General features: G+C 45.6%; 2 protein-coding genes across 2 annotated transcripts; one reads left to right on the top strand and one right to left on the bottom strand.

The window, feature by feature from the left end:
- Positions 1-59: 59 nt before the first annotated feature.
- On the top strand, positions 60-10627 carry RHOF (ras homolog family member F (in filopodia); the record flags this gene model as incomplete). The annotated part of the gene is made up of 4 exons (XM_009579612.1): positions 60-150; positions 7169-7278; positions 8027-8161; positions 10348-10627. Coding segments are annotated over 4 exons (501 nt in total), but the record flags the coding sequence as incomplete, so codon positions are not given.
- A 3163-nt stretch (positions 10628-13790) lies between these two features.
- On the bottom strand, positions 13791-22825 carry TMEM120B (transmembrane protein 120B; the record flags this gene model as incomplete). Its single annotated transcript, XM_009579613.1, has 11 exons — positions 13791-13904; positions 14723-14791; positions 14947-15011; positions 15426-15518; positions 15763-15824; positions 16789-16854; positions 19021-19110; positions 20154-20249; positions 20818-20877; positions 21622-21738; positions 22707-22825. Coding segments are annotated over 11 exons (951 nt in total), but the record flags the coding sequence as incomplete, so codon positions are not given.
- Positions 22826-26854: the final 4029 nt, after the last annotated feature.

Raw genomic sequence — 26854 nt, forward strand, 5'->3', positions numbered from 1 at the left:
GTGCTGGCTGCGAGCTGCTTGTCCCTAGCTAGAAGCTAGAACCGCTTCTCCTCCCTTTGCAGCAATACGCGCCGTCCGTCTTCGAGAAATATACTACCAGCGTTACGGTGGGGAAAAAGGAGGTCACCCTGAATTTGTACGATACCGCAGGTAAAGGTTTTTTTTTGTTTTCACACACACTTTCCGTTTTCCCGATGCCAAAACTTTGAGAGGCGGTTTCTGCGCGGCCGCTGGGATGGGTCCGCGCTGGGCCCCGGCCTGGGACGGAGCCCAAACCCAGCCCCTGGGTTTTCGTAATTTCAGAGAAATAAGCAGAAACTGCTTTTACCGGTGTAAAATGCTGCTCCTGTGAACGTGCCTGTATTTCTGTTCCAGCAGCTTTCGCTGTATCAACTTAAACCAGACTGATACTTGAAGACTGTAAAGCTGGACCTATTTTCAAATTGCTTTTCTCCTAGCATACTTTTAGCGTAATATCGCAGTTAAGACTGCTAGAGATTAAAGTAAAAACAAAATAACAACCGTTACCCGTTGCATGCATAAATGTGCCTTCCAGAAAAAAAAGGGTCGCTTGTCTAATGGCAGTTCTAGCCATGGACTCGTTCATTATCTTAACAACCCAGTTTATTAAGAAAATCACATCAAATAGCAAACATATCTGAAGGTATTAAAACCCAGTTCCCAGATGCAAAGCATAATACAATCAACCAGGAAAATATTTTAATCTCCTGCCATGTGTGATCGAATACTGAAGGAGAAAAAGGCTGGTTTGTGTTCAAAATAAAAAGGCTGTAGCAGTAAAAGTTATTTGAAAATGCTGGTAGTTTGTTCGGGTTCATTGCAGGAACTTGTGAAATGGTTTGTGTTCAACTTCATTCAAAGTTCCTAGACACTTATCCAGCTGCGTTCCTAAATGAACCCTAAAATTGACACGTGCTGTGTTTCAGCTCACTGTAAATCATCTCTTTCAGTTCAAGCCTGTGGAGTTGTTCCAAATTTACACCATGACAAATAAGAACCGAATGCAGTCTATATTCATTTTTTAATAGTAATAAACCACACTTACCTTCTTGCATACCATACATGATATCTGAATAGATAATTTCAAAGGTTTTTAATCCAAAAGTGAACTTTACTGCAGTATAGCAAGATCCTGAGCACCCAATTTGCCAATATATCTTCTTGTGTTGATGTTACTGTTCTCAAGTCCAGTGGTTTGGATAATGTGGCTTCTACTGAATGGCAAGGCTTTTTGCGTTTAAGTCTTAAAGGAAAAGAGAAGGGCTGAAATCTAGTGTGAGCAACCAAAGAGGGCTTTCCTTAATATAGTGTAGTTGGTACAAAGAACTTGCCACAGTGAACTTGTCGAGTTTTTATGTTTGTTTGCTGTCAGCGTGGAATTTTTGCCTGTCACACAGTTCTTGATAGTTGGCTGGCTCTCATTTAAAATCACCATGCTGCACCTTCCAATATTTGCCTTTGGAGTCTCTTCCAGGCTTTAAGGAACATGGGTTGGATCCAGAAACGACGGTAGGTAGGGCAAGTTCAGTACTGCAGCGCTAAACTCTCGCAAGCCTGACGTAAGTGCCCAGCTCCTTGCGTCATGCAGGGACTTCAGCTCTGTGCAAGACTTACAGCCACCAGCAGCCCGGAGAATGCTCGCTGAACCCGGTGCTGGTGCCTTGTCTTACCCTGTTTCCTTGTTCAGGCATGTAACTTTAGCAGAAAGTGTCTACCCTTCCACATGTAGTTCACAGCTATAAATACTGTCCTGGAGCAAAGCACTGCCCCACTGAAGAACAGAGTGGGGTGTATTTTGTATCTCGTAAGATACTGGGAAGTGGAGATGCCGTTGTTGCCTAGTTGGCAGAGCTCTTTGCCATGAAAGAGCAATTGCTTTCCATCTGGAAACCTTGAAACCCAACATTTTTCACCTCCCAAAACAGCGTCATGGCCACCAGGCTACAAGTTGCTAGAGGCTGCTGACACTTGTCTCCTCCCTTCCTGTAAATTTCTTTTGCTTTGCATGAGACACATCAAGATTATCAGGTGCAAAGAAAGGGGGGACATTGTCACCTTGGTTAAGGCATTTGCTTGGGAGGGGGAAAGATGAATTTTGGTTCTGTTTCAAAGCTGCTTACATAGTTTTATGTTACAGATCTATGTCATACTCTATGATTCAAGCAGCTTTTCATCCTCTTTCTGACGCTGGAAGTTATGCTACAGGAAGAACTCACTTGAGCACACATTTTAATCCCATCCTGTTTTTTAATTATACAAAACTGATGTTGAGTTCCTTAAAGGTTAGACTAGGACCAAGAGTTGTGTCCTGTCCTCTTAAGTTCAAATAGTGCAGTAAGAGAAGAGCAAGGGGAGTGTCCAGTTCAGGAGACGAGAGCTCCTGTCCGTCTGCCTCGTGGATGCAGCATGGGAGATGGAGTTTCGGAATTCGTGTTTCACTATGTTGACTTGCTTCCGTCGCATCATGCAGCAGCAGCTCATTAAATTCTTCTCTCAGCTGGGTGATGATGCTCTGGGGTGGGTGTACAGAAGCAACTGCAGCTTAAAGAGGAGTCTAAACATACAACTTATTACTGGAAGTACAGTGGTTTAACAGTGCAGTGTATTGGCCATATTTAATGAATCATCGTCAGACTTACTGAACTGCTCTTGCAGTTGGTCTTGCTCTTCTCTAAAATCCTAAGACAGCTTTACGCTTGTGTTTTGCTTCTCAGCCTGAAAGGTTCCCAAATCATTCCGATTATCATAAAATCATTTAAATGGGATCAAAAGGATGTAAAACCATTTCTGAGATGAAGGGCTTCAGCTAAGTGCCATGTAGCAGTGTAGGGGAGGAGAAGGCAAAGCTGTTCTTCTAAAAAGCGTCACTGGATCTTCATGGTGCACCCACTGCAGAAAGGACTTTGGTATTTTTAGGATCTTGCTAAAAGCAACACTAAATAGAGCTGCATGTACTCCAGCGTCATGGGAAGGTAAAGGACAGGTTCAGTTCCGTGGGCTGTTTAAAGCTAGAAGGATTCTTTGTATTGTCAAGTCCTGTACAGCTTGAGACTTTGAGCTTGTCCTACTTACTGAAGGAGAAGGACACAAACAAAGTGCCTAAGAATCAAACATTTCAAGCTACAAAAGATATTTTTTTTTCCTTGACAAGAATTTTGGTAACAAATGAATTTAATGAGTTAGTCTAAAATATGCTAGAATAACAATTTTTTGTGAGACTTTAGTACTATGCTACTCTATCTTCCTCGTCAGAGACACCTCTTGCTGTTGCAGGAAGTTGGTGGTATACATACGCAAGGCGTAAAGGCTTTGTAACATCACTTGTCTCATCTGCAAACAGGCTTTGCAGCTGCTTATTCAATTAAAAAAGTTTCCATTTCTTGCTGTGCTTGATAGAGGCAAAGGCATGGAGAGGTAAATTAACTCTGTAATTTTTTACATACTAAGGGAGCAGTGTTGATGCTTTAGCTGCAGTTCAGACCCAAGGTTCAATTTCTGATGCTGTTCAGCGTGGGACTTTCTGAGACCAAAGAAAAGAGCTCCTCTGGGGGAAGGCTGGGGAGGAAGTAATGCCTCATCATTGTGGGCGCTCGCTCTGGCAGGAAGCACACGCGAAGCCTCCAGCGGGGTTTTTCAGGTCTGTAATGACAGATGCACGGCAGTCTGGGGCCTTAAGAGAAATTTTAAAAGCCAGTATATGCAAGAATAATTTTTCATAACTTTGAACAGGAGAGCGTGCCTGAAGAAGACAAAAAAACCCCCAACTTTTTAATTGAAGTGTGCCCCCCGCCAAGTGTCCTCTTCTGCTGGTTTTATTCCTGCCAAGAATGTCTGTTTCCCAATTTTTTTTAACTGAGTAGTGAAAAAACATAGCTGGCAAGCTAATAACCATGGTATTCCCATGGAGCCTGCAGAATAACAAATCAAAGAGAATTGGGTGCATTTCTGTGTGCCTGTGAGGGCTTGCCATCGCACGGTTCCATGTCGATCCTAAACCACGAGTGTGGAGTATTGCAGACAACACGCGGCCGTACGTAGGAAGTGGTCGGCTGGCCTGGACCGGGTGGCAGGATATTACATTCTTCCTTACCCGCTGGCGGTTGGTGGCAATGGACAGCGCTGCTGTACGTTAGGACAGCCTGTACTGGCAGACTCCTAGGCTGGCAAGTCTTGACTGTCGTTTACCCTCTCCTGTCAGTGGCGAAGGGTGCTGAGCTCCTTTACAGACTGAGCAACGCACAGGCTGGCACTTCTTCAGCGGTGAAGGGGTGAGGAAGAGCAGAGGTGAACATGCGTGTGAGACAGAGACCTGTGGCTTCACTTCTTCTCCCATTCACCCTCAACCTTCACCTGAGCTCCCACCCCACCGTAGGGCCCGACTGCAGTGATGTGGTTACGCAGCGTGTCTCAAAGGCATGCCCGAGTGTGATCTTTGCAAAGAATTGGCACATTTTAGGTGAATTCAGCTGGACGGAGTTTTTTCTTTTAAAAAACCACACAGGGTCTCTGATGCTACGATGAATTGAGGAAGGCAGAGGAGAATCACAGATATGCTCACATGTAGACATATATTTGACCGATTCTTCCACAGTATGGTTTTTGTTAACTGGGGAAAGAAAACAGCTACCTGTGCTTGAGGAAGCACACTCGGGGGGTTTGCATATATATTCAGTTACTGCTTAGGTTCAGCCCTGTTCCTTCATTTTAAAACTCTTCTAGTAGAAGACGTAAATCTGTGCCAAATTAGCTCTGACCACAGACTGAGCAGCTTTACAGAGAAAAAGTCTCCCAGGCCCTTTCTTGCATTTCATTAGCAGCACTTAAGGACAGGGGGTGAAAGGGATTGTTTTCAGCGAGAGGGATGTCGATGTTTAGACACAGCTTGATTTGGGTCCTGTTCCATCCTCAGCAACTAAAGAACTGCATCTGTGCTCTTAAAGAATAGCTTCCTCTCCTTCCAAGTGAGCACTGCAATCATCCGACCATAATACAAGTTAAGCAATTACCATCTAACCTTCCCCCTGTGGTCTCTGTGCTATACCTTGTTCTGTGCTCTGTATTTGAAATTCCAAACGTGCATGGAGCATTTTATACAGCAGTATTTTCTCATGCATTTATTTTCTCAGTTTGCTTAAAAAAAAAACATAACCGCGCAGCTGGTTTTGAAGGTGAAGGTGCAGTTCACTGGGGCATAGCGATAGTTACTGACTTGCAATACAGCATATTTGTGTCATATCATTGAAGACACCTCTTCTGTTACCCCATCCAGGAGAGCATGGTTTTAGCCATATGTTCTGATTCCAAGCAAACAAACATGTTTCTTCCAAGAGGACGGTCCTGTCTGCTTCACAAATTGCCAGCAATAACTTGGAGGACCTTTTGATTTTACAAGCTACATTGGTAGAACCTCAGAGGCATGAACTTGAACAGGGAAAATCACACACAGCACGTAACACTAGAGGAAGTTAGGAGGAAAAAAAAAAAGTATTTGGCATCTGATGAATTTTATGTATTTAGAGGATTATCTCGGCAACAAAATGGTAAATCGGTTGCAAACAAGTAGGTGGATTTGGGAGAATAAGAAGGGCTAAGCAGTCCAGTCTTTGCTCTGAGTGTTTATACAACATGCATAATTTTGTCAATCGTCTATTATTTCTGGATTAAACATTGAGGGATCAATCCTTCTTTGTTCGGCACCTGGCCCACGGAACATGCTGCTCTTGCAGGAGCTCAAATACAGAGTGGTCCAAACCTAAGATTCCCATTTTACAAACATCTCAGGAAAATTGAGTAACACCTTATCGAGTAGGGATTGCCTTGTAATAACCTGTATCTCGATCCATTGTTTAAATTAAGGAGGGGGGCAAAGTATTGTAGAATTATTGCCCTTCTGGTATCTGCAATTCTTCAGATTGCAGCTGGAGACAAGCATGTTGGCTAGAGTGATGAGTATGTGACTTGGGACTGAGCCAGGTGCCAGGGCAGGAAAAATTGATATAAAGTTGGGGTGCGCTGAAATTTTCAGCATCCCTTCATTTGAAATACCAATCCAAAGATTTGAGATGTGTAACTTCCCTGTAGGGCAGTGTCTGGGCTGTGTGTACATTGTGGTGATCATGGGAAGGAATGGCATCCCCAGTTCTCATTTTGGAAATTCGGTGCATCACGGTGACATTCCTGATTCCAGGCACAGCATTCAGGTGGCAAATAGATCTTCTACAGACTCCTTAAATCACGGTTTCTTCCTTATTAAGTCTCTGAAAAAAATCTCAAATGAATAAGATTGGTTTTGTTTTCCTGAGCTGCCAGCTCTGTCTGGTAATTACTGCTTTCTTGAACTTAAGCTCTCAAAGCGAGTCACCTTCAGAGCCCAGCATGGTGATTACCGCTAGGTCGTATGTACAGCAAGCGGAACAGTACAGGTCTGAAGCAAATTAGCTTCCTCTTGTCAGATCACGTGCTAGAATATCCCTAATCAGAAGTATGACAAATCCCCTGCTTTTCCAGAATTCAGCAGCATCCCTAAGATCTGCTGTGTAGTCCTGCTTCAAAGACCACTTAAGCCAGGCTCATGTTGCAGCATGTCCTGTAAAATCACGTGCGTGCTGCTACAGTGAGCAGCGGTGCTAAAGGCACAGTGTGCTGATCGCTGCGTCCTCTCAGCTCACTGGGCTGGGAAAAGCAAGTTTGCCACTAAGATTTTTACTTCAGCATTTGCATCTAGCAAATACAGTGTTTCTTCTCCTCACAGCATCGCATGTGCAAATGTATTTGGGAGAATGGAACCACTGCCGAATTGCAAATGTTTTAATTGATAACTGTCAAATTCCTCTTGCTGATTTTGCATGTGAGCAGCAACTTGGCAATCGGTGATTAGAACTGCTTCTAAGTAGTTAGCAGTTGGACAAAGCAGGCTTTTTATTAAAACTTGCCAAGGACGTGTTTTATATTCTAAAGCATTGATTTTGTCGGTGAAGAGGAATCTCCTGCATTTAAGGGAAGGAATTTTACAAGTATGGAAAACTTTCAGTCTATGCAATTATAGTATCGTTGTTCTTGATCTCAAGTATGTATCTTTACATATTCCCATCATACTTCTTGTTAAAGACAGAGATTTCTTCTATCCAAAACATTCTCTGTGTTTCAGGGCAGGAGGACTACGATCGGCTACGTCCGCTTTCTTACCAGAACACAAACGTCGTGTTAATTTGTTACGATGTCATGAACCCCACTAGCTATGATAATGTAGCAGCTAAGGTAAGAGGCTTTCATAATTGCTTCAACCTTTTAAATTAATTACATACACCTGATAGATGACAGGATGTCAGATTAAAAAAGCTGATGCTTCTAGTGTCCTGTACCCTGGGCGCGTAGATGCAGAGATCCCTCATCATGCACTGAGCTGCAGGTCACAGACCTTAGACCCAGAGCTCACCTCTCCACAGCTCGTAAGTGCTCAGAACTGGGGTTGACTCTGCAGTACACTAAAAAGATCACAAACCAGCGGTGAAATCGCTGCTTTATCTGTAGCGATGTCACACGACCAAGATTGCACACAGGCATTTAAGATTCAAGTCTACTTCCATCACACGCACATTTAACTACAGGGGAGAGACATGTAAGCAACCACTTGTCCGTACTAGGATTTCTGTAATGCTCCAAAGCAGAAGTTAGCATTCCTGTATGTAACAGCAGCAAAACAAAGCAAGACTTCGTCCAAATTCTGCTCTTAAATATGACTTTAGAGGAGCTCTTCTGAATTTAAACAGATGTTAAGTAAGCGCTTTGGCATAGCGGCAGATGTTATAAAGCAACTGAACTTTGGGTAGGACTTACATGTTTCTGTAAATGGTGCATGTTGGGCCCCTACCACTACATTAATGACTTTCAAAATGCTGAAATTGCAGCATATATTAAGTGCTGGTTCTGTTCTTTGGCTTTATTGTTTTGATTTCAGGGAAAAAAAAAAAAGTCAGATGTAAAAGTTTTGTTTTTCTACCATCAGTGGTATCCTGAAGTGAATCACTTCTGCCGAGGTGTCCCGCTTGTACTGATCGGCTGCAAGACAGACCTTCGGAAAGACAAAGAACAGTTGCGCAAGCTCAGGGCTTCTAAGCAGGAACCCATTACTTACAACCAGGTAAACACAAGTGCGTTTTAAGTGGTGTCCTCTTTGCAAGAGATAAAGCACACTTACTTCAGTGGCATCATTGCTTACAAGTGCGATCACAGATACTCCAAAATTAGGGGATCACGGTGTCCAGATAAAGGAATTACTGACAGTCAGCACTAACAGGGCTTTCTGTCCTTTTTGGAAGTGGCCAAATCACCACTCATTTTTAGTACCAAAGTAAAGAGAAATTTGAAGAGCGCTTTGCATATCCTGGGGTGTCTGAAAGGAAACTACTAGCTATGCCTTCTAGGCTCATTACATCTCATTCTTTGTTTCCTTTCACAGCTGGGTTATTACTGTTACAAATCTGTAAGCTTCGACAAGTTTGTTGGACTCCCTTCATAATTTTTGTTAGGATACATTGCTCCTATCACTGGTACTTTGATCAGGATTGTGAGAAAGACTGGAGATGCTAGAACACACATTACAGGATTAAAAATACTGACTGTTCTGGAAAAAATGTGTTTTGCAAACCCTATTTAAAAATAAATCCTTTCAAGGACAATAGCAAAAACATCTGCAAGGCTTCTCTAACATAAGAGACTTTTCTTTGAAGTCTCTAAAGTAATCTTAAAAAAATCTACATATTATCAAATGTTTTCAATTAAGTATTACAAAGCAGTGAGACTTACAACTAGTGTTACAAGACAGGCATAGGTGTCCTGGGTACAGGAGAAACAGTCGGTGGAACAGCTTGTCCCATGTCACACGAGACCTTTCTGCTCTGGTCTCCCGCATATTTTTTTTTTTTTAAACTACAAAGCCATCCTTCTCTTCTCATCTCAGAGCAAGAACAGCAGCTTTCGAACTGTTTGAGACACGAGTCTGGAGAACAAGGTTAAGTGCACTAAGACCTTGAATGAATCACTACTTTTTCTAAACAGCATGAAAAGAAACTGCAACTGCATCACCACTAAACCACCCTGGGACTTTTAGCTTGTCTTCCTTGCGCACAAGATGAGATGCCCATCCTGTCACTTTGTGAACAGCTGCAGATTGTCCCTCATTTGCATTAATAACTCCCTTCATCACCCTCACACGTGAGGTTCAGGGCAAGCAACAGACACTTTGGCAAGTCTGCTGAGGCCTCATGCAATTAAATTCCATGGCCCACATGATGTACAAACTTTGTCTCCTATGTGAGCCCTCCCACTTGGTTTTTCTTCCCTTAAATATACACCACCTCAGTCTTTTACAGCTGATGGCATCTTGAGTCACACAACGTGATGCTTCCAATGCCAGGCGCAGAGGAGCTGAACAGTATCTGCCAGCACTGCAGCTTGCGAACAACTGGAAGGAGACAAACTGCGCTTAAATATGCTGAAGAAAAATCCCCCTATAGAAGCCTGAGTGCTCAAGTGACCCTACTCCCAGGGCTTATAATAAATAAATGCAGAGTTTGCGAGCTGTGGGTTGCAGACCTGGAATTCACACTCCAAGGCTCACAAGCATTCAAAACTGGGGCGGACTCTGCAATGACAATAAAAGGATCACAAGCAAAGTAAGAAATCACTGTGTTTTGTCTGTAGTGATTTCACACAATCAGGATTGCATGCAAATGTTTTAGAGTCTAGTCTGTTCCTATCGCATGCATTTGAGTGAAGTTGAGAAACACATTTGTGTATACAAGGATTTCGGCTGAGCCCTTGTGATGCTCCAAAGCAAAAGTTAGGGTTCCTGCATGTGCACCAGCAAAACAAGGCAAGGCATTAGTCCAGATTCTGCTCTTGCATGTAACAGTCATTACTAAAGGTGACATCACATAACAGTTAAGGTCAGGCTTGAAAAAATATCCCTGTGTAGACATCTTATCCTCACTTGAGTACCTATCTCAGCATTTCTTTTGAATGCAGCTAATACTGAGAATATCTTTACACTATCGGCAGTCTGCATCTTAGAGTCTCTAATGCATTGAACTGTTAGGGCAGGCTCTAGATCAACATGGGGGCAAAAAAACCCCCAACTAGTTTATTTAACAGTGCCTCAGTTTATTACCAATGCCAGTTACGCCCTAGCACTATACTCAGAAGCAGCTTCTTTCTTCCTGACCTCATGTTACAAAGATGTACAAAATAATTCCCTTTCTTTCCCATCTCACCTTCCTTCTCACATACATTGGGTTTCCATCTTACCTTACCTTTTATTCTTTCCAGGGTGAAGCAGCTTGTCAGCAGATTAATGCAGAAGTTTATCTGGAATGCTCAGCAAAATGTCGTGAAAACATAGAAAATGTTTTTAAAGAAGCAACAACCATTGCACTGAATGCCATGAAAAAAGCCAAGCGCCAAAAGAAACAGACAGCGTGCTCAGTGTTATGATCTGGACTGCAAGAGAGCATTGACTGCATGAGAGCCACGTGATGCAGATTTGCAGATTTTAAAAACAGTATAACTATTAAGACTTTTTTTTTTCCCATTACATGTTTGTATTCCTAGAACAAGTTTATTTTAAAATTTTAATTATTTTTAATATTTTTGCACTTTTGTTGCACTGCTTTCACAAAGTTTTCAAAGCTTTTTATCAAGGTTAACTGATGCTGCATGCCTTTGTCCATCTGGCTTTTGCTCCTAACTGCAAACGACCACCAGTCAGGTCTTGGATTCACTATTTAAATTGCAACAAACAGTGACTGCTACTGTATGACTTAATTAGCGAGTTTTTTCCCCTCTGCAAAATAATTATGCCATGTTATAGCTACAATTTACTGTCTTTTTCAAGCAGAAAAGCCACATCTTTCGGAAGAAGTTAGAGCAGCTTACCAGGCACCTTTGAAGAGGCAGGAATGAAGTTCTGTCTTAACATTTTCAAATTAATTTACTTGGTGGCAGTGGTACGAGTTAGCCTCAAGCTGCCCCCAGAGTGCGCAGAGCATCCAATCCCTCTATACCACTGGGCCAGCTTTGCAGAGCTGCTCCTTTAGGGCTCTCCTTGCAAGGCCTGCCGCTGTAATAGAAAGTGGTATTTATCAATGGAAATGCATCGGTTGTTCCAGTTCAGAAATGGAATATCATGGAAAATATTTAATTTACAGCACTCAGAAGTACTCCATGCAGCTACTATGTGTAATGTAAAGCCAGTTTTACAATAAACTTATATAACTTATTTAATACATGACAGATGCAAATATTGGTAGATGCTAGGGGAAATACTTAATTCATATTCGTTAACTGATGAAATCATCTCTACTGCTATAAATTAAAATTTTCCCTTTTGTGATGAAGCTGTCAGTTGTCTGTTTAAGGATGAGGGATGCTCCCCCTGCACAACCTAGTACACGTGCCTCAACTCTCCTAGTTCTTTTGCACATCCCGTGCAGTGAGATCTGAGATTTCAGGAGCAATGACTACTTTGTAGCCATCATATAAACCAAACCCGTGAGGGGGAAGGAGGTTTCTGCAGTACAGGTGTTGCTGAAAGCTTTCTGTGTAAGGCAAACTACAGCCCATCCTAAGGGAGAGTACATAGGACTTGTGTAACGGTAACAAGACACAACCTTTTGCCAAATAGTTTAGGCAGTGCGTGCCAGGAGTCTGCTGTTAGACAAATGCTTGCACATAGAGCCTGATAACTGTACATCATACAGAGTTCATGCAGCTTTATCCTCTGCTGGTTACATGACCAGCTGGTAAAATACCTGTTTTGGAGTGAGCCAGCATTATTATTTTACATGCACAGTAAAGAGATTTTGATCCTTGAAGTCTTAATTTTTCTTTTTCTTCCCCTAATTTGTTTTGACTCAATTAAGGTTTGTGAATCCGTACAAGCTTAAAATGGAAAATTATAAAGAAAAAAAAAAATTACAAGTTTGTGCACATCTTTGACTATAGAAAAATCTTGTATCGATAGAAGATTATAGATTTGACTATAGAAAAAAGAATTGTGCAGCCCTTTCTCCGCAAGAAGACATGTCAGTAAAAGACACAGAACCACACATCACCTTACCCAGTACGAAACTGAAACATCAACGTGCAGGAAGTTACCGCGTTTACCCTCAGCTCCACAGCGGGAACCTGTCTTGCTTTTTTAATTTGTTTCTCATGCTGCAGAACTCAAGCTACTCACCACGTGCAGAGCTCCCCATGCCTGGAGAACCAGGTCCACTGCTCAGATCCAGCAGGTTCCAGCATCGCGCTCAAAATAAAACAATTTACGTTTCATAAATGGAGAGTTCAAAGGATTAAAAAAAACCTCATAGGGTGTGCAAAAGTCAAAAGTTAACATAGCAAGATACAGCCCAGCTAGTGTGAAAGTTGTTCAAAATACGCAAATCGCAATTTATTTTCCATGCCCACAGGACAGTGACACTGTAAAGGTAATTTTGCTAGCCTCGCAGCAACAGAGGAACTGATGAAACCATTTCAAGTCTGTAGTGCATATGTATTTCTTCACGAGCACGCTTACCAGGAGAAGGGCGTAATTTTCAAATCGCACTCTGCCAAAGCACATGCCCAATTTGGGCTTTGTGCTAGCTCAAAGGAAGCCTTCACCGTTGGGAAAGACGCCGCCTAAAGCAGCTGACAATACTGCAGCTGGCCTTAGGAGGTACAGATGTTACAGCATCCGAAACAAGCTTACTTGAACGAGTAAGTTTAAGTTCAAGCAGCCCAAGGAGTTAAGCAGGATGGCAGGCAGTATTTGTCCTCTGCCATCCTCCTGAACGAGTGTTTACATTCCCTTAACTATTGGTACAAGCACAGCATCCAAAAAAAGTATTTTATATTTCTGCTGAGCCTGTCCTCCCCTTTCCAGAATGGTACTGGGAGCAAAAAAACCCCCCAAAACAGAAACCAAAGTGCAACTGCACTTACTGCCACTCATCAAGGCCATTTTAAGGAAAAACGGTGTCTCGAAAAAATGCCGCGAAGGGCAGTATATTTGTTATTAAAAAGGGGCTGAAGCAGCTGCATATTGAACAGTTTATTTTAGATCTTTTCCAGGCCTGGACAGATGACCTAGTCTCCCTGGAAGAGGGCTAGCAGGCTTCCCTGCCATTTAACAACTGGTCTTGCTTGCTTGTTTTTGCTTTCAAAAGAGGGTTTCTCTTCTTTAAATAGCTTTTTGAAAGTGTATATAGCAGCAGTATGGTACAAAGATGGGCATTTTTTTTTTTTCACAGTACACACAGGTTAGTATTGCCACTGAAAATATGCCTTAAACAAATGCCTTTAAAAAACAGCATTCGGTCTGTATTACTGATCAACCTGGAGTGTTCATAAACCTTTGCAAATCCAATACCCAGACTTTAAATAATAAAACTGGAAAGTGTTAAATATCATTCCAGAACTGGAATTACAGTAGATCCCACATTCTCCCAATGCTTGCGCTTCGGCGGGCAGGTGCATGCTGCTCTATGTACAGAAAAAAACAGAAGCAAACACGTTTTGTATTAAATATACATAAATAGCAGGACGGCGGACTGGAGAGCCATGCTTGTGTAATACTGAGTCTGTGCTGGCAGAGTCCGTATCCTTTGCCAAACATGGGGACAGACGAGTCCTTCCGAGCCCGTCCACGGCATAGCTGGGGTTTATAGCAGGATCCATCCCGAAGCCAGCGCCTGCTGCCGGCGGAGGGACGGCACGCCGAGGAGGGGGGTTCACAGCTTCTTCATTTTGTCTTTGTTTTTCTGGAGTTTAGTGTGCACCACTTTGAGAGTAGTGAGGAAATTCCCGAGGAAGAGCAGCAGAAACGTGAACGCCAACACAAAAACCTGAGAGGGGAGAAGGAGGAGAAAAAAAGGCGAGAGCTGAGGGCATTTGCTTTGCCACATTTAGGCGAGCTCTGCTGGGGCTTGGTTGGCAAGTCCAGGGATCTGTTAGCACATCAGGAGAGATCAGCCAAATACACATCCACCCATCCAGCTGTGTGGGTTAATGCGAAGTATATTTTTATCATCATTTAAGTAGCATTCACAACTTTTTAATATTACAACATGGATTCTACTCAACATAGGTGGACTCTACCAGACAGTAAAAACCATTAAATCCAATCTAATGGATTAACATTATGCTACAAGCACTTTCACTGAACAGCAGTGGCACAGGCGTGGGGGAACGACGTGCCTCTGCGGGAAGCTGTGTTCCTCCTGTTAAGCCAGAGAACCAAGTGAGCACACCAGCCACAGCAAGACCTGACCAAAATAAAGACCACCAGATTATCTGCACCACTGCACGTGTGATGTGGTCCGATCTGGATCCACAGGAGCAATTGTATAGCTGGAAAATGGATAGACATGTTTGATGGGTGACGGCAATTAAGAAAAAAGTGGAAGGATCCCTAAAAGTGGGGCAATAAAGTGGGTAATATGTTTTTGAAGCGATTCACCGCCATCATATTTTTGCGGCCACCCCTGGGTGCAAGGTTCCCTACAGTAACTCACATTTATTTCAAGTTCTCTTGTGTAGGCTCTGTGCCACATCACCCTGAGATATTTAGATGGGGTCAGATGCCCAAATATCTTTAAGGATGTGGTTAAACACCCCCCCCTTCCCCTGCTCCGTGCTTTTTCTGAGCAGAACCAACACCCACCTGCCATTCTTTGCACTCCTTATGCCTCGACAATCCAAAAAGCGTGATTGCATTATACAGCTGCCAGAACTAAAAAGGAAAAAAAACATTACTAGCAGAAAACTTAAGAAACATTCGCCATGGGTGCGTGTGATCCAAAGCACCTTTTTATGGTGCTGCAACCGCAGCGGCAGACCCTCCCAGGCCCCACGCCGCAGAGGGAGGAACGGGATCACCCAACTTACGTGCCCAAAGAACAAGAAGGGAAGGAGAAACGTCAGCCCCCGCCACATCCAGGACTGAAATCCTTCTGGAAAAGGTTAACAGAAAAGGCAGAGTGTGAGCACAGAAGAACCAGTACCAGAGCTGCAGCCCTCCCCACCCAGACAGCCCCAGAAGGGCTATTCCCATCCTGCTCTGCAATAACCAACAAATTTAAAATATACACTTGAAGGCAGGGTAATGGGAGGAGGATGAAGATGGGGATGACCAAAACCTCCATCTTAACCCGCTCAAGAGCTGACGGAGATCAGAGCCCTCTGCTCCCGACCCACAGGACCCGAGGAGGGGTGTAAAAGCCTCGCTCCCCTTCTTGCCGCAGGACACGGGCAGCGGGCAGGAGGGTGGCAAAGCTCGCTCTCGGAAGGCCACACAGCCCTCTCCCTATCACGGCATCTAAAACCTGGGCAAACACTTGCAAACCAAGTACTGCAGAAAACCTCACCTACTGTAAGGTCCAAGTGGTTTCTCTCCCCCAAAGCACGGAGTCTATAAAGGCAGCCCCTTTGATAGTAATACTGTAGAAACTGAACGCAGCCTGGAGAAGGAGAGAGAAAACATCACTGCATTGGCTATTCAGAAGTATGATAAACAAATATTTTAATGTTTAATCCAACAGCATTTAATTATTGTCTACATTTGTACATTGTATATTTGCATGCTACGGTTTATATTTGTACAGTTTAATACTCCAGCATTTACCAAGCAGAAGTGTTTTCTTATAAGCACATAAGATACAAAACTATTTTATCCTGTGAATTAGCAACATAAGATATACTCACTCTGAAATATTGAAAATGCTAAAAATTGACTGCGAAACATTTGATACATGAGTCCATCTGGCCTGAAAGCAAAACACAAAGGAGGTCTATTTGTTTGATAAAAAGCATACGATGCAGTTGCCCTTCCCCTTCACTGCCAAGCCAGATCCCATTAGCAAAGGAAGCAAGCAGCTGGTACCCACCCCGTCGGGAGCCCAGAGGGTGCTACAGCCGCACATCACAACTCCAGCGTGTAGGAAATGCTCTAATTGATTAGGTTCCCCCTCTCAAATGTGTATGAATGCTGCCCCCTCTTATTCATTTGCTTATCACAGTTTTCTCTAGGCAGCAATCAAAGCTGCTCAGCAGCATCTGCATCAAGAATCCAAGCGGTGGAGCAGGGGGTGGTCGTGCTCCTTATCCTAAGGGTAGTTCAGGATAGACAGAGGACAGGGGACCTTCTGCTCCAGCCACCATGTCATCCCCTTACAGATTCAGGAGCAGAAACATTTGTTATTTTAGAACAATTTTTAATTATTAACTAATCAGTTCATGCCAAAGTTGAGAGAGGTTGCACAGGGGCCGTACGCGGGGTGCACCGTTGCGTTGTTTGGCCAACGCCACCACCCGTTGGAAGGTGACTTGCATTTTTGGCTTTATACTCGGTTTGTAATCTGGGTTCAGTAAAGGCACCAAACAGATTCATTTTGTGGTGTCCTCCCTCTAAAGCAAAGTGCTGCTTGTTTGCTTAGTTACACAGAGACAGAAACTGGGAGACTTGCAGAGATTTTGCTACCATCAGCGCAACTACGGCTTCAGGTTTGGGTTTGTTTCTTTCCGTTTTTTAAATCAGCAATGTAAATACAAACTTGCAATGTTGCATTTATCACTGAAAACATCTGTAACGTCAGACAAATATTAAGTCTGACACTTGGCCATGTGCCTGTGCGGCCACAGCTTCATGGTCCCGCTGGATTTCAATGCTTAGATGATGCAAACACTTTGCAACGGGCTTGAAGCGCCTCGAGCAGGCGAGAGCAGACTCACCACGTTAACATTACTCCAGACAGGAATGTGGAGACGTAGTGATGAGACACCCACCAGCCTTTGATCCTGAACAGAAAAAACGTGACAGTTAGATGAGAAACATGGATCCTACCATTATAAGTCTGGCTTTAAAGACAAAAAAAAAAAAAAAAAGATCCTGACTTGGGGGAGGAGGAGCGGCAGGGAAGAAAATAGATGGCCCAGCTCAAGCAAAAGGGGTGCTGTGGAGCACTGCCCTGACAATATGGCTCAGTTGGGGGCACGAATCCACGACTGCTGGAGGGAGGCTGAGGACCGGGGCACATCTCGCGTGCTCCCACGAGCCCTCCAGCACAGCGAGAAGCAGCAGTCCCCGCAGCACAAGGTACCACGGTGACTAATGATGCACAAGTTTCAGCCCACACACCCTTTTTTTTATTCCGTGCCATGCAAATAAGTGACGTTTCCAAGTCCTTCCTATGAGGTGGTTGTTTCTTTCAGACACAAACGCTGCAGAAAGCTCAGAAAATTACAGTAAAGTGAGCAAAGGCTGTAGCGAGTAAGAATCAAGAAGTGAAGAGCTGCCCCAGGGATGGAGCTGCTTTGGAAACTAAAGCCAACACGATGGGTTAATTTGGGGCATTTCCAGCCAAAGGTGTGCGACCTCTAACACAAGACAGCACCGAGCCACTGTGACCCACCTCTGTAGATGCAGCGAGCCCAGGCTCAGAGGTTTCTCTGCTGGCCTCAGGCAAGCAACTTTACATCCCCATGCTTGTTTTTTTCCCTCTTCGTCTCTGGCCTCACAGTGATCCTCCCCCCCTTTCTGGAAAGCACCCCAAAACAAGACATCTCACCCACAGCAGCCCTGGGGACAGCCGTGGTTGCAGTGAGACTGCGTCATCCCTGCTGCTCGCGGCCAGCGCTGGGAAATGTGTCCTCCAGCAGCTCCCCAAAATCAGCACATTTTTAAGATTTTGCCCCCAGGCAAAGCAGGAGGACCCTGATTTTCCCACCGCACATGCCACAGCGGTGCCTGCCTCCAGGCACAAACCCCCTCTTGCATCGGGAGTGGGGACCACAAACATCCCACCCGCAATGCCGAGACAAGACACCCAGAAACGCTCCCCCCCATCCCCATTTTGAGGAGATCATGGAAGCAACTGGCTTCAGAGAGGGAAGGGACTGGCTGAAACAAGGAGCCATGAGCTGCTCCCAGCTGATCGTTAGGCATTGCCACTTAATTAGGACAACAGTGACTCCTGCCACTAACGCAAGTGCAGGTCCACCCCTGTACAAGCACCACCATAAGGGAGCGTACAAGTTCTCTGTGCAGCGGTCACAGCAGGAACGATTGCATGAAGCTGGGCTAACGCGATGCTGGCTGCACAAAAGGTGGCAAACGAGACACATTAGAAGCCCAATTAATTAATGCAACAGGGAGCTGCAAATGTTGCAGCAGCCACTCACCCAGCTGCAAACCGACATGCAGACTCATGCCTGGGAAGAGACGTGGCAATTGCTGCGGTTTCCCTGTGCCAGCCTACCTGGATGATGAAAACCGGGGACACGCAACCATCAGGTTATTGCTAAAATCTAACACTAGACTCCAGATTAAGTTACACAAGTGCAAACTCGAGCAACTTCTTGACCCAGACCTCACGGAGATGCTCCAGGAGCGATTCACCAGCAGGACCTCACCACCCTGCCTTAGGATACTAAAGGTGCCATAAAGAAACCAGGGCTTGGAGTAAGGATCATCTTTAATTTAACTTCTCCCAGGGTTTTACTTGTGTTCCCAGCTCTTTATACAATTATCTCCTAACCGCCAACCTTCCCTCGACATGACTGTAATTTAGTCAAACGCTTCAGGAGACGCGGCAGTGACCCGCGGGGCGGCCACGCTAACTGCAGGGCGTAGAGCCAGTACCTCGGGTTGGTCCTTTCACCAAAAACACACACACACTTACGCTCCAGACCACATCTACAACTAACCCCGCAGCTATCAAGAACATCCAACACTTTGGACAAAGAGCTTATGGGCTTTTAGGAACTGCACCTTCTCCTCCCTCCTCAAACCTCAGGTGCCCTTGGAAGCGACCAGGGAGGGGGACAGAGACAACAGACCCTGCAGAGTGGCATCAGCGTCTCGGATTTCCTGGGCTTCAGCGCGAAGCTGAATCCCCTTTTGTTGCTTGTTTTTCTTTTAAGGACATTTCATGCTTTAAATAGTTTTTGCAGGTGGCACGGTACCTTGATCCATTGCTAATGAGAATGCTTTCCCGTATTGTCAGCGTGCAGTAATACCACACTAACAGAAAGTTAAACACTTCATCTGTCACCCTGTTAAATAGAAAAAACACACAGTAAACAAAAAAAAAAATTATCCTGTTAACTATAAAGACACATCAAAAAAATCCCTATTTTTCCTCCCTCTCCTTGGGCAAATGAAAGCCTGCCCAAGTGAGCCATGGACGTGAAGCCCCAGTCCTGAACTCCTCTAATCCACATGCAGAGCCACGAGCATCGGCAGCACCACTGGGCTCAAAGTCCTTTCCTCCGGGAAGTGCCCTGTGATATAACACTGCAGATCTTGAGTCGATAAGCAGGTACGCAAAGATGACATTAATTCCTTCTGAAGGAGAGAAAGCACCATGGAAGCAGCGGATGATCCAGTTTAGAGAGGCATTTCCAGCCTAATTCAATGAGGAGATTCCACGAGATCTATATAAATCCAATCAACTAAAAGAGCAGAGGAGCATTAACACTCGTGGGGGAAACGCGCCTTTATTTTGCCATTTGCAAACCCCTGAAGCCGAGGGGATTCGGGGCAGCCTCTCTATATGGCAGCATCGCTCTCCGATACGATCCTGCATTCACCCCATGCCCAGAGAGACCTCACTGGAAGCGGCCGGCTCCAACGCCTTCCTGTTTTTTAAGCAAAACTGAATAGTGGAAATTCTTTATCGTGACCTAGAGATAAGGTTTCAGGTCTGATCATTTCATGCAAATCCTCTCTTGTTGCGTTTGCAACCTCAGAGCTGCAGCACGGTGCCGATCCCTGCCTGGGACAACCCGGGAGCAAACCTGACCGCTCGTTCCCAAGCACCGCATGATGCCAGAAAAACAACAGAGGAGGAAACATGATGTTGGACTTCTCTTAGTTACAAGAGACTCCAGAAAAAGTTAAACAAGGAAAAGCAAGTAGCAAAAATACAGGTCCTGCCAGTGTTGAAGAAGAGGTGCAGAAGCTGTCCTGCTGTCCCACTGCTCAAAGCCTAAACACTGCCAGAGCCCGTCTCACCGTCCTTAACGGAAGGTAAGGTAGTTCAAACCCAGCACATTTTTATTCAAAATACTTGATTAAAAGTAAAAATGCAGCTTACCTGTAGTGGAGAATAAACCTGCAGGCGACAGCCCCGAGTAACAAGATTATTGTCAGATAAAGTTTGAACTTCTCATACTCGTCTTTGTAGGCAAACCTGAAAGGGAACAGCCACCATTTATGGACACAAATGGGTGTTTTACCGAAACGTGGCTTCACTTTTTTTCCAAACCAGATACAAATCCACATGCCAAGCCCAGAGGTTTTGCCTGAAACGTTTAGAAAACCAGCGGGCAGTGGTGAAAGGCAGCGTTCTGCCTGCAGGGTCCGTCTAGGCTGCACGGCCATTACGCTGCAAGACAACGGCTTAAGTCCATAACAGCTGGTTTCTGGGTTGGCATGATAAGATTTTTAAAAAAAAAGAAAACCAAACCTCCATTTTCTGGAGCACTGTATGTCTAGAAGTCACAATATCATTTTCAATTGCAAAAAAACCCCTCCCCCTTAAGGCAACAGGCTGGGCTTAAAAGCAAGCGATGGACAGAATCCAGTGGAGCTACACGAAGCGTTAGCTTGGCCCCGTGTCATGGTCCGACTTGCCCACCCTTGACGTTCCATCTTTTATCAGATCTAAGAGAAACCCATTCCCGGCTCTGGACTTCACTCCACATCCACAGCTGGCCCCAGAGAAACCCAAATTCACATGTGTGGAAACGCTCGCTTACTTTGCTTGGTTACTCAGGAGAGTTACATTCACATTTCCCAGCACCAGATTTAAGTACAAGCTGGAAGACAAAAAACAAGAGCAGACCCAAGTAAGTTGTTTTAGTTGAACACCGCAGGTTGATGCAGATCGGAGCTGAAGAGACTGGCGTATCTACCCAAGCCACGTTTGTTGCAGGTTTTTAATTAAGGCAAACTGAAGAGATAGCCTACAGAAGAGGATTTAAACGTGGAAAGATTGGTCAGCATTTCCAAGAAGTTAGAGAAAAAGTTTATTTTCCTGGTCCCTTTTCTGTGCTACAGTCTAAGGGCGAGATATGTAGTATGTGCTGTCCAAAACCAAAAATAATGGGAAGAAATTGGAAGAAAAATTTCTGATACAAACTTCCAAGGGGCTACAGCATCGCACAGCCCTTGACAACTGAAAGAAACCTGTCCTAGCAACCCCTCTCGAAGCAAAGTATACATTTTAAGTTGGTTGAAAACACTATTCTTGTGCTGATTTAGTCTTAAAAAAATTAGCACAGGAAAACATCAGTGTGAAACAGTGAATTGCACGATCTCTCGCAGGGTTACTTTTATTTAAACAAGAAAACCTGCACTGCCTACACGCAGTACATTTATATACACTTCCAGCTAATAAATTCTGTGTTCAACTGACACAGCAGCTTAGCAAGAGATTTATGACTAATCCAGTTTTACGTGTATTTCTTCAACATGCACATTATCCTTCGGGAACAACACCGCTGTGAACACTTAAAAAATCAGCTTTCCCGGAGCGCACGCCTCCCCGGCAAAGCACGTACCCATTCTTCTTCGGCAAGTAGGCTTCCATGTCGAAGAAGGCATTTTGCCTCTCCTTGATCTGGGTGCTGATCTCCTGAATGAGAGCAAACTCTTCAGGACTCGCTCTAGGCTTGCACCTGCAAGAACACAGAAACAAGATAGTCCCGTTCATGTCTTTACCTCCTTTTTATTTGAAGGAAAATAATATTGCCATACATCCATGCTGCTAAAAAGCTAACTGCGTGAGTTGATGCCATTGCGCACTTTGCTGCTGTATTTCTGGAGCACCATTTGGCTTACCATGATTTTATTTCACTGCCTGATTTATGCCGTTGTAGGTTACTTCAATCAGCTGGTTTACAAATCAGCTTCTCTTTTCATCTCAGGATCCCATACTTCTTCCCTAGCAGAACACTTCGGGAATATTGTGCTTTTTTGCAGGAACTTCCACTTTGGCAACTTTGTGCGCGGTTTCAGGCACTGCCCTTGCAGGGGCTGCAGCTCTTCAGGCATGAAATATTTCAGGATGTAACAAAATATTTCAGCTGATGATTTACTGACAAACTGCGTTTTTACCAATTAATGTAAAACAGAGAGCAGAGCACAGCGGTGTTAGCAACCCGTGGCGTCGGAGGTGGTGCTTTCAGACCTGCACATAAGGAATTTAGCCCGTGGCGCCTGGGGATCAGCCGAGCAGCCAGAGACACTTCTCTCCTGTAAATCCACCCAGGAGCGAGTTACACCTTCAGGTTCAAGGATTGATGCTGCTCTTCCAGCGCGGCTTAGGGAGCAAAGCTTTGCTCACTTAGCAAAACACGTGGACCAAAAGCTGTACGGTCCTGCAGCGTATGGCACATACTGCAAGGATGCAAACCCACACAGGCTCCCTCAAAGATTTTCTTTATTTACAGGACTCCATCTCTTATGGGGTTATGAACATTCTACCCAGCTGTGACAGATGGAGGCGACTCAAGAATAATGTGGAGCAAAATTACCACCGCGAGACAAATTGCGTATTAAAATGCTAAAAATCCAGACATTTCAGCCCTTTGGGAAGGAGAAACATCCTATCCCTGCCTCCTCCACCCTCCAGGTCTCTCATTACCGTTGCAGGCTGTGCTTCAGATCCCTTAGTGTCTTCTTCTGCCGGTGTATAGAGCTGCTGCAGGCTGTCTGCAAGCTGGTGACTTCTTCCAGTTTCTGCCTGTAAACTTTGTGTGTTTCCTGCAGGAGAAGAGGAGATGATTGGTAGGAAGAGCAAGGTTACACACTGCATTTGGTCCTCGCCTCTGAAGGAAGCAAGCAAAACCCTGTTTTTTTGGGAGTCAACAGGCACCCGTGCAAACAACCAAGGAGGGGGCGATGTCAAACCAGTGTGGATCCAACGCGGCTTAAACGGACATTAATGAAGTTCCTGCAAAACGAAGAGCATCCTCTGAGCTCGTCTCATTTCCTCTCTCTAACGAGCTTTCCCACTCAGGAGCTCCTCGTTCCAGTCCCACCCTGTAACGAAGCCCTAATCCTCCGTTTCATCCCAATCTGTCCCCATCAAATGGGTAGTTAAATCGCAGAGCAGGAACTCTGATTTCACAGCCAGATTAAATCTGGGAAAAAAAGAAGACAGACAAGGACCCAGAGGAAAAAAAAAAAAAAAACCACAAAACCAACCACAGACCCATGCCTGGGGGCTTAGACGCCTCCTTGGCCACCAGTGCCATCTGCCCTGTATGTTCAAGCAACCTACGTCAGAGCTTAACCCATCCCCTCCCTGTGGCATTAGATGCTCCTTGAGAGGAACTTCTTCATCACAGCTCATTGATCCTCTGAAGCCCCCAATTAGTGTTTGACTGGCCATAATGAGGACGCACTAACCAGCTGCAAGCCCACTGAGAGGTGCCTCTGCTCTCACACGGGAATAAACGTGCTCTGCTTTTCCTCCCCTTTGCAATGATTTCGCCACCCTCCCGGGTGCAGGGAGACCTCGAGAAGAGCTAACCAGATGCCAAGCGATGCCCTCTGGGCATATTTTAAGATCTATAATAACTCGGAAAACAGAGTTTGCAGAGTTAGTGCCGTGGAGAGAAGGCGCGGGTTAAATGGCTATTTCCACGGCTGCTTTATCTACCGGCACATCAACAACCACAGAAAATTACTACTGGTTTTCCCAGAGCATAAACATGGTGGTAAAACCACTCAAAACAAATCTTTGCTCTCCTCCTCGTTAGGACCTGGCTGGTAGCTGTTCATTATTTACAAGAGCAAACAAGCTCCGCTATCCCATTTAAAACCTTAATAACCAAACTAACCATGTCCAGGCACCGCAGCTCTCATCGTTTCAGGATTGGTTTGGCTTTGCTTAGCACGGGCAGGTCTTGGGGGCTCCCTGGATTGCACAGTAACTCGTTCTGCTTCTCTAGATGTCACACAACAACGTCTTTTAAAAGGCTGGTTCAAAGGGTGTAAGAAGCTCTTCGCCAAAAAAGCGTTCAAGTATTTATTGGAAACACAAACAGGCGAGTTGAGAGCTGGTAAATTCTACCGCTAACCAAAACATCAGGATAATGATTTCAAAATGACACTGGTATTTAGAAGAACATAACATTTGCTAGTAGTGAAGTTATTTATTCACCAAGAGAGGCGATTGCTTACAAAGGGGACCCACCGGCAGCGCAGGGAGCTCAGCATTGTCTTTACATTAACATGTATAACCCACGGGCCAAATATCTGCCCAGAGGGTCGGGTTTGGCTACAGCTCTCTCTCCGTGTAGGAAACAACACGTGCTGGAAAAGGACCCGTGCACCAGGGAGAGGAGTATTTTTGCCCCGCGTGGAATTGCTCCCAGGCACGAGACGTCAGAGTTGTCTCTGCACCCAAGTTTACAAGTTTTACAGCGCCGGGGCCACAACTGCCCAGTTCGCAAATGGAAATTGCGCTGCCCAATTTGCCCGCAGACCAAGGGCAGGCAGCAGGTCAGCACGGCAGCCCCGCGCTGCAACTGCTTGATGTTTTCTGGAGGTACCTCGATTGTCTATTCTCCATTGCACTCGCAACAGCCCTGCTTGTGGTCAGCACTCGTTCATTTGCAGGACTCAGACCACATTCACGGGGAGCCCTTGCAGGGCTTTGTCCTAATCAAAATCTGGTTTACACGTTCATACGCAGGGTTTAAATTAATAAGCTGTTGCAGGGCAAACTTGCATTTTCCCATGCCCCTGCCCCAAAACTGCAATGCCCCGCGGCCCCGAGCTCTTTCTCAGGCTGCTGCTCCAGAGACAAGGCGCTGCCCTGGCAACCCAAACAACAAAAATCTGCAGATGTGGCTGGTTAGAAGTGCTTTGCAAACCTGGATGTCCCCCAACCCCGTCTCACGGCTGGTCCCCACTGCCCCAAAGGGATGCTCAGTGCTGCTGCACGGCAGCATCAGCCTCTTCGAAGCCCTTCAAGTCAGAGCTCCCCAAATACAAGTGTAGCCTCAAGTGCATCTTGTCAGCCACCCAGAACGTCAGGGGCAGGAGCTACGACCAGAGTCCGAGGTCCTCCTCCGCAGAAGGAGAACACAGCCCCTGACCCAGAACTTACAACACAATTATAAAATACGAGACGGGGCAGGAGTGCAATGAAGCAGAGATCATTTTGCCCCACGGGGCTGGCACTGCTCTCGACACGCAAAAAATCTGCCCACCATCAATTTTTTACCCTGCTGGCATTGCACAAGAGACCCTTTTAGTGGGGGTGACCAAAGTACCTTGGAAAATGCCAACGGGGAGCTCCTTCCAAATGCGAGCAGCAGCTCCCACACGGCCCTGGACCAGCATTTCCAGCCAGAGATGAGAGTCAGTGCAGCCAGAAAGGGCACTGAAGGGGGGTGATGCAGGTGTGGAGGGGGCTCAAGCTGCTGCTGGGAAAACCAGGCTCCTCAAGAGCAAGAGATGCTGCGAGTGTGTCCAGAAAGCCACGTGCAAGGGCAAGCATGAGTGGACATCCATATCGAAGTACTTCCTTACTGAAGAGTTGGGTTTTCTACCCCAACACATCACGGTTTGACTTGAATCCAGTTTGGGAGCACAGAGCCTTCCTCCGAAGCACATTTAAGCACCACCAGCATCTCGCAGAGCTGGAGCAGAGTCACATCCTCAGGACAGCGCCACGTTTCCCTCTTCTGCAATGCCGCCTTCAGATATAAACTCTGCTTGTGAGCCCTGAAGTTCTCAGATAATGGATATTATTCCAACTTTTCACCTCTACAGTACTAACCACTGGGCAATGATACGTCATGCCACCAGCACCTGCCACCCCATCTAGAAGCATTTCTACTTTCCTTTTACAGCTGGGGAAACCGAGGCAGGGATAAGTCATTGACATTTTGCTGTGGTTTAGGTCAGACTCAAGCAGCATGCCCGGCGAGAAGGCCGGTTGATGCACACAGCAAACAAGCGATCAACAAAACCACGGCAGCTGGTGCTCCCCTCCAATGACCAACCACCACCTTTCCTTCTGTTAACGAGCGTACAACCTGAACTGACTTTTAATTAAGACAATGAGCTAAATCTGGAAACCGCACTTTTTTTTTGTGACACATGTTCTGTTTAATAGCCTAAAAGAGACTAACAGCCACGCAGAGCGAGAACAGCCGGTCATGTTTTAAAACTGGCTTAAAGATTTAAAGCACATGTATAGGCACAGCGTTGATGACATACAGGGAAGGGAAGGTTTCTGGAGGTAAAACCGCTTTGCAGAGACAGCTCTCAGCCCCAGCTCCGAGGTCTTTCTGCCATTCAACACGCTTTTGCAAGGCAGACAAACAGCACTGGAGTCCCTCATATGCCACCTCAGGAAATTAAATTCCAGCCATGTGCTGCTCGCAGCACAGGCGTTACCTGCATCACTCCTTGTGCCACGCTACGGGTGCACGAAAACGCCAGGTCCTCCTTCCAGCAGTGGGAACCACGGCACCACGTCCCCTTGGGTGCCTCACCAGACGCACGCACGGCATGGCCGTGGTTTGGTCTGGGATGTCCCATGTGCACGTAGCACCTGCCTGGGGATACCGGGGGCACGGCGGTATTTCTGGGGTGCTGTGCAAGGACGTGCATCCAAGCACAGCCGCGCTTCGTGCGTGCACCCCGGCCCTGCGGCGAAGGCATTGTGCACGCGTGGTCCTGCCGGGCGCAGCCCACCCGGGGTCTCTCCTGGGCGCAGCGAGGAGGGGGTGAGCCTTTTCGCACCCCTGGAAGCTCCTCGCTGAGGCTGCC

Source organism: Fulmarus glacialis, unplaced genomic scaffold (genome assembly GCF_000690835.1).
Source record: "Fulmarus glacialis isolate BGI_N327 unplaced genomic scaffold, ASM69083v1 scaffold4466, whole genome shotgun sequence".
Taxonomy (NCBI): domain Eukaryota; kingdom Metazoa; phylum Chordata; class Aves; order Procellariiformes; family Procellariidae; genus Fulmarus; species Fulmarus glacialis.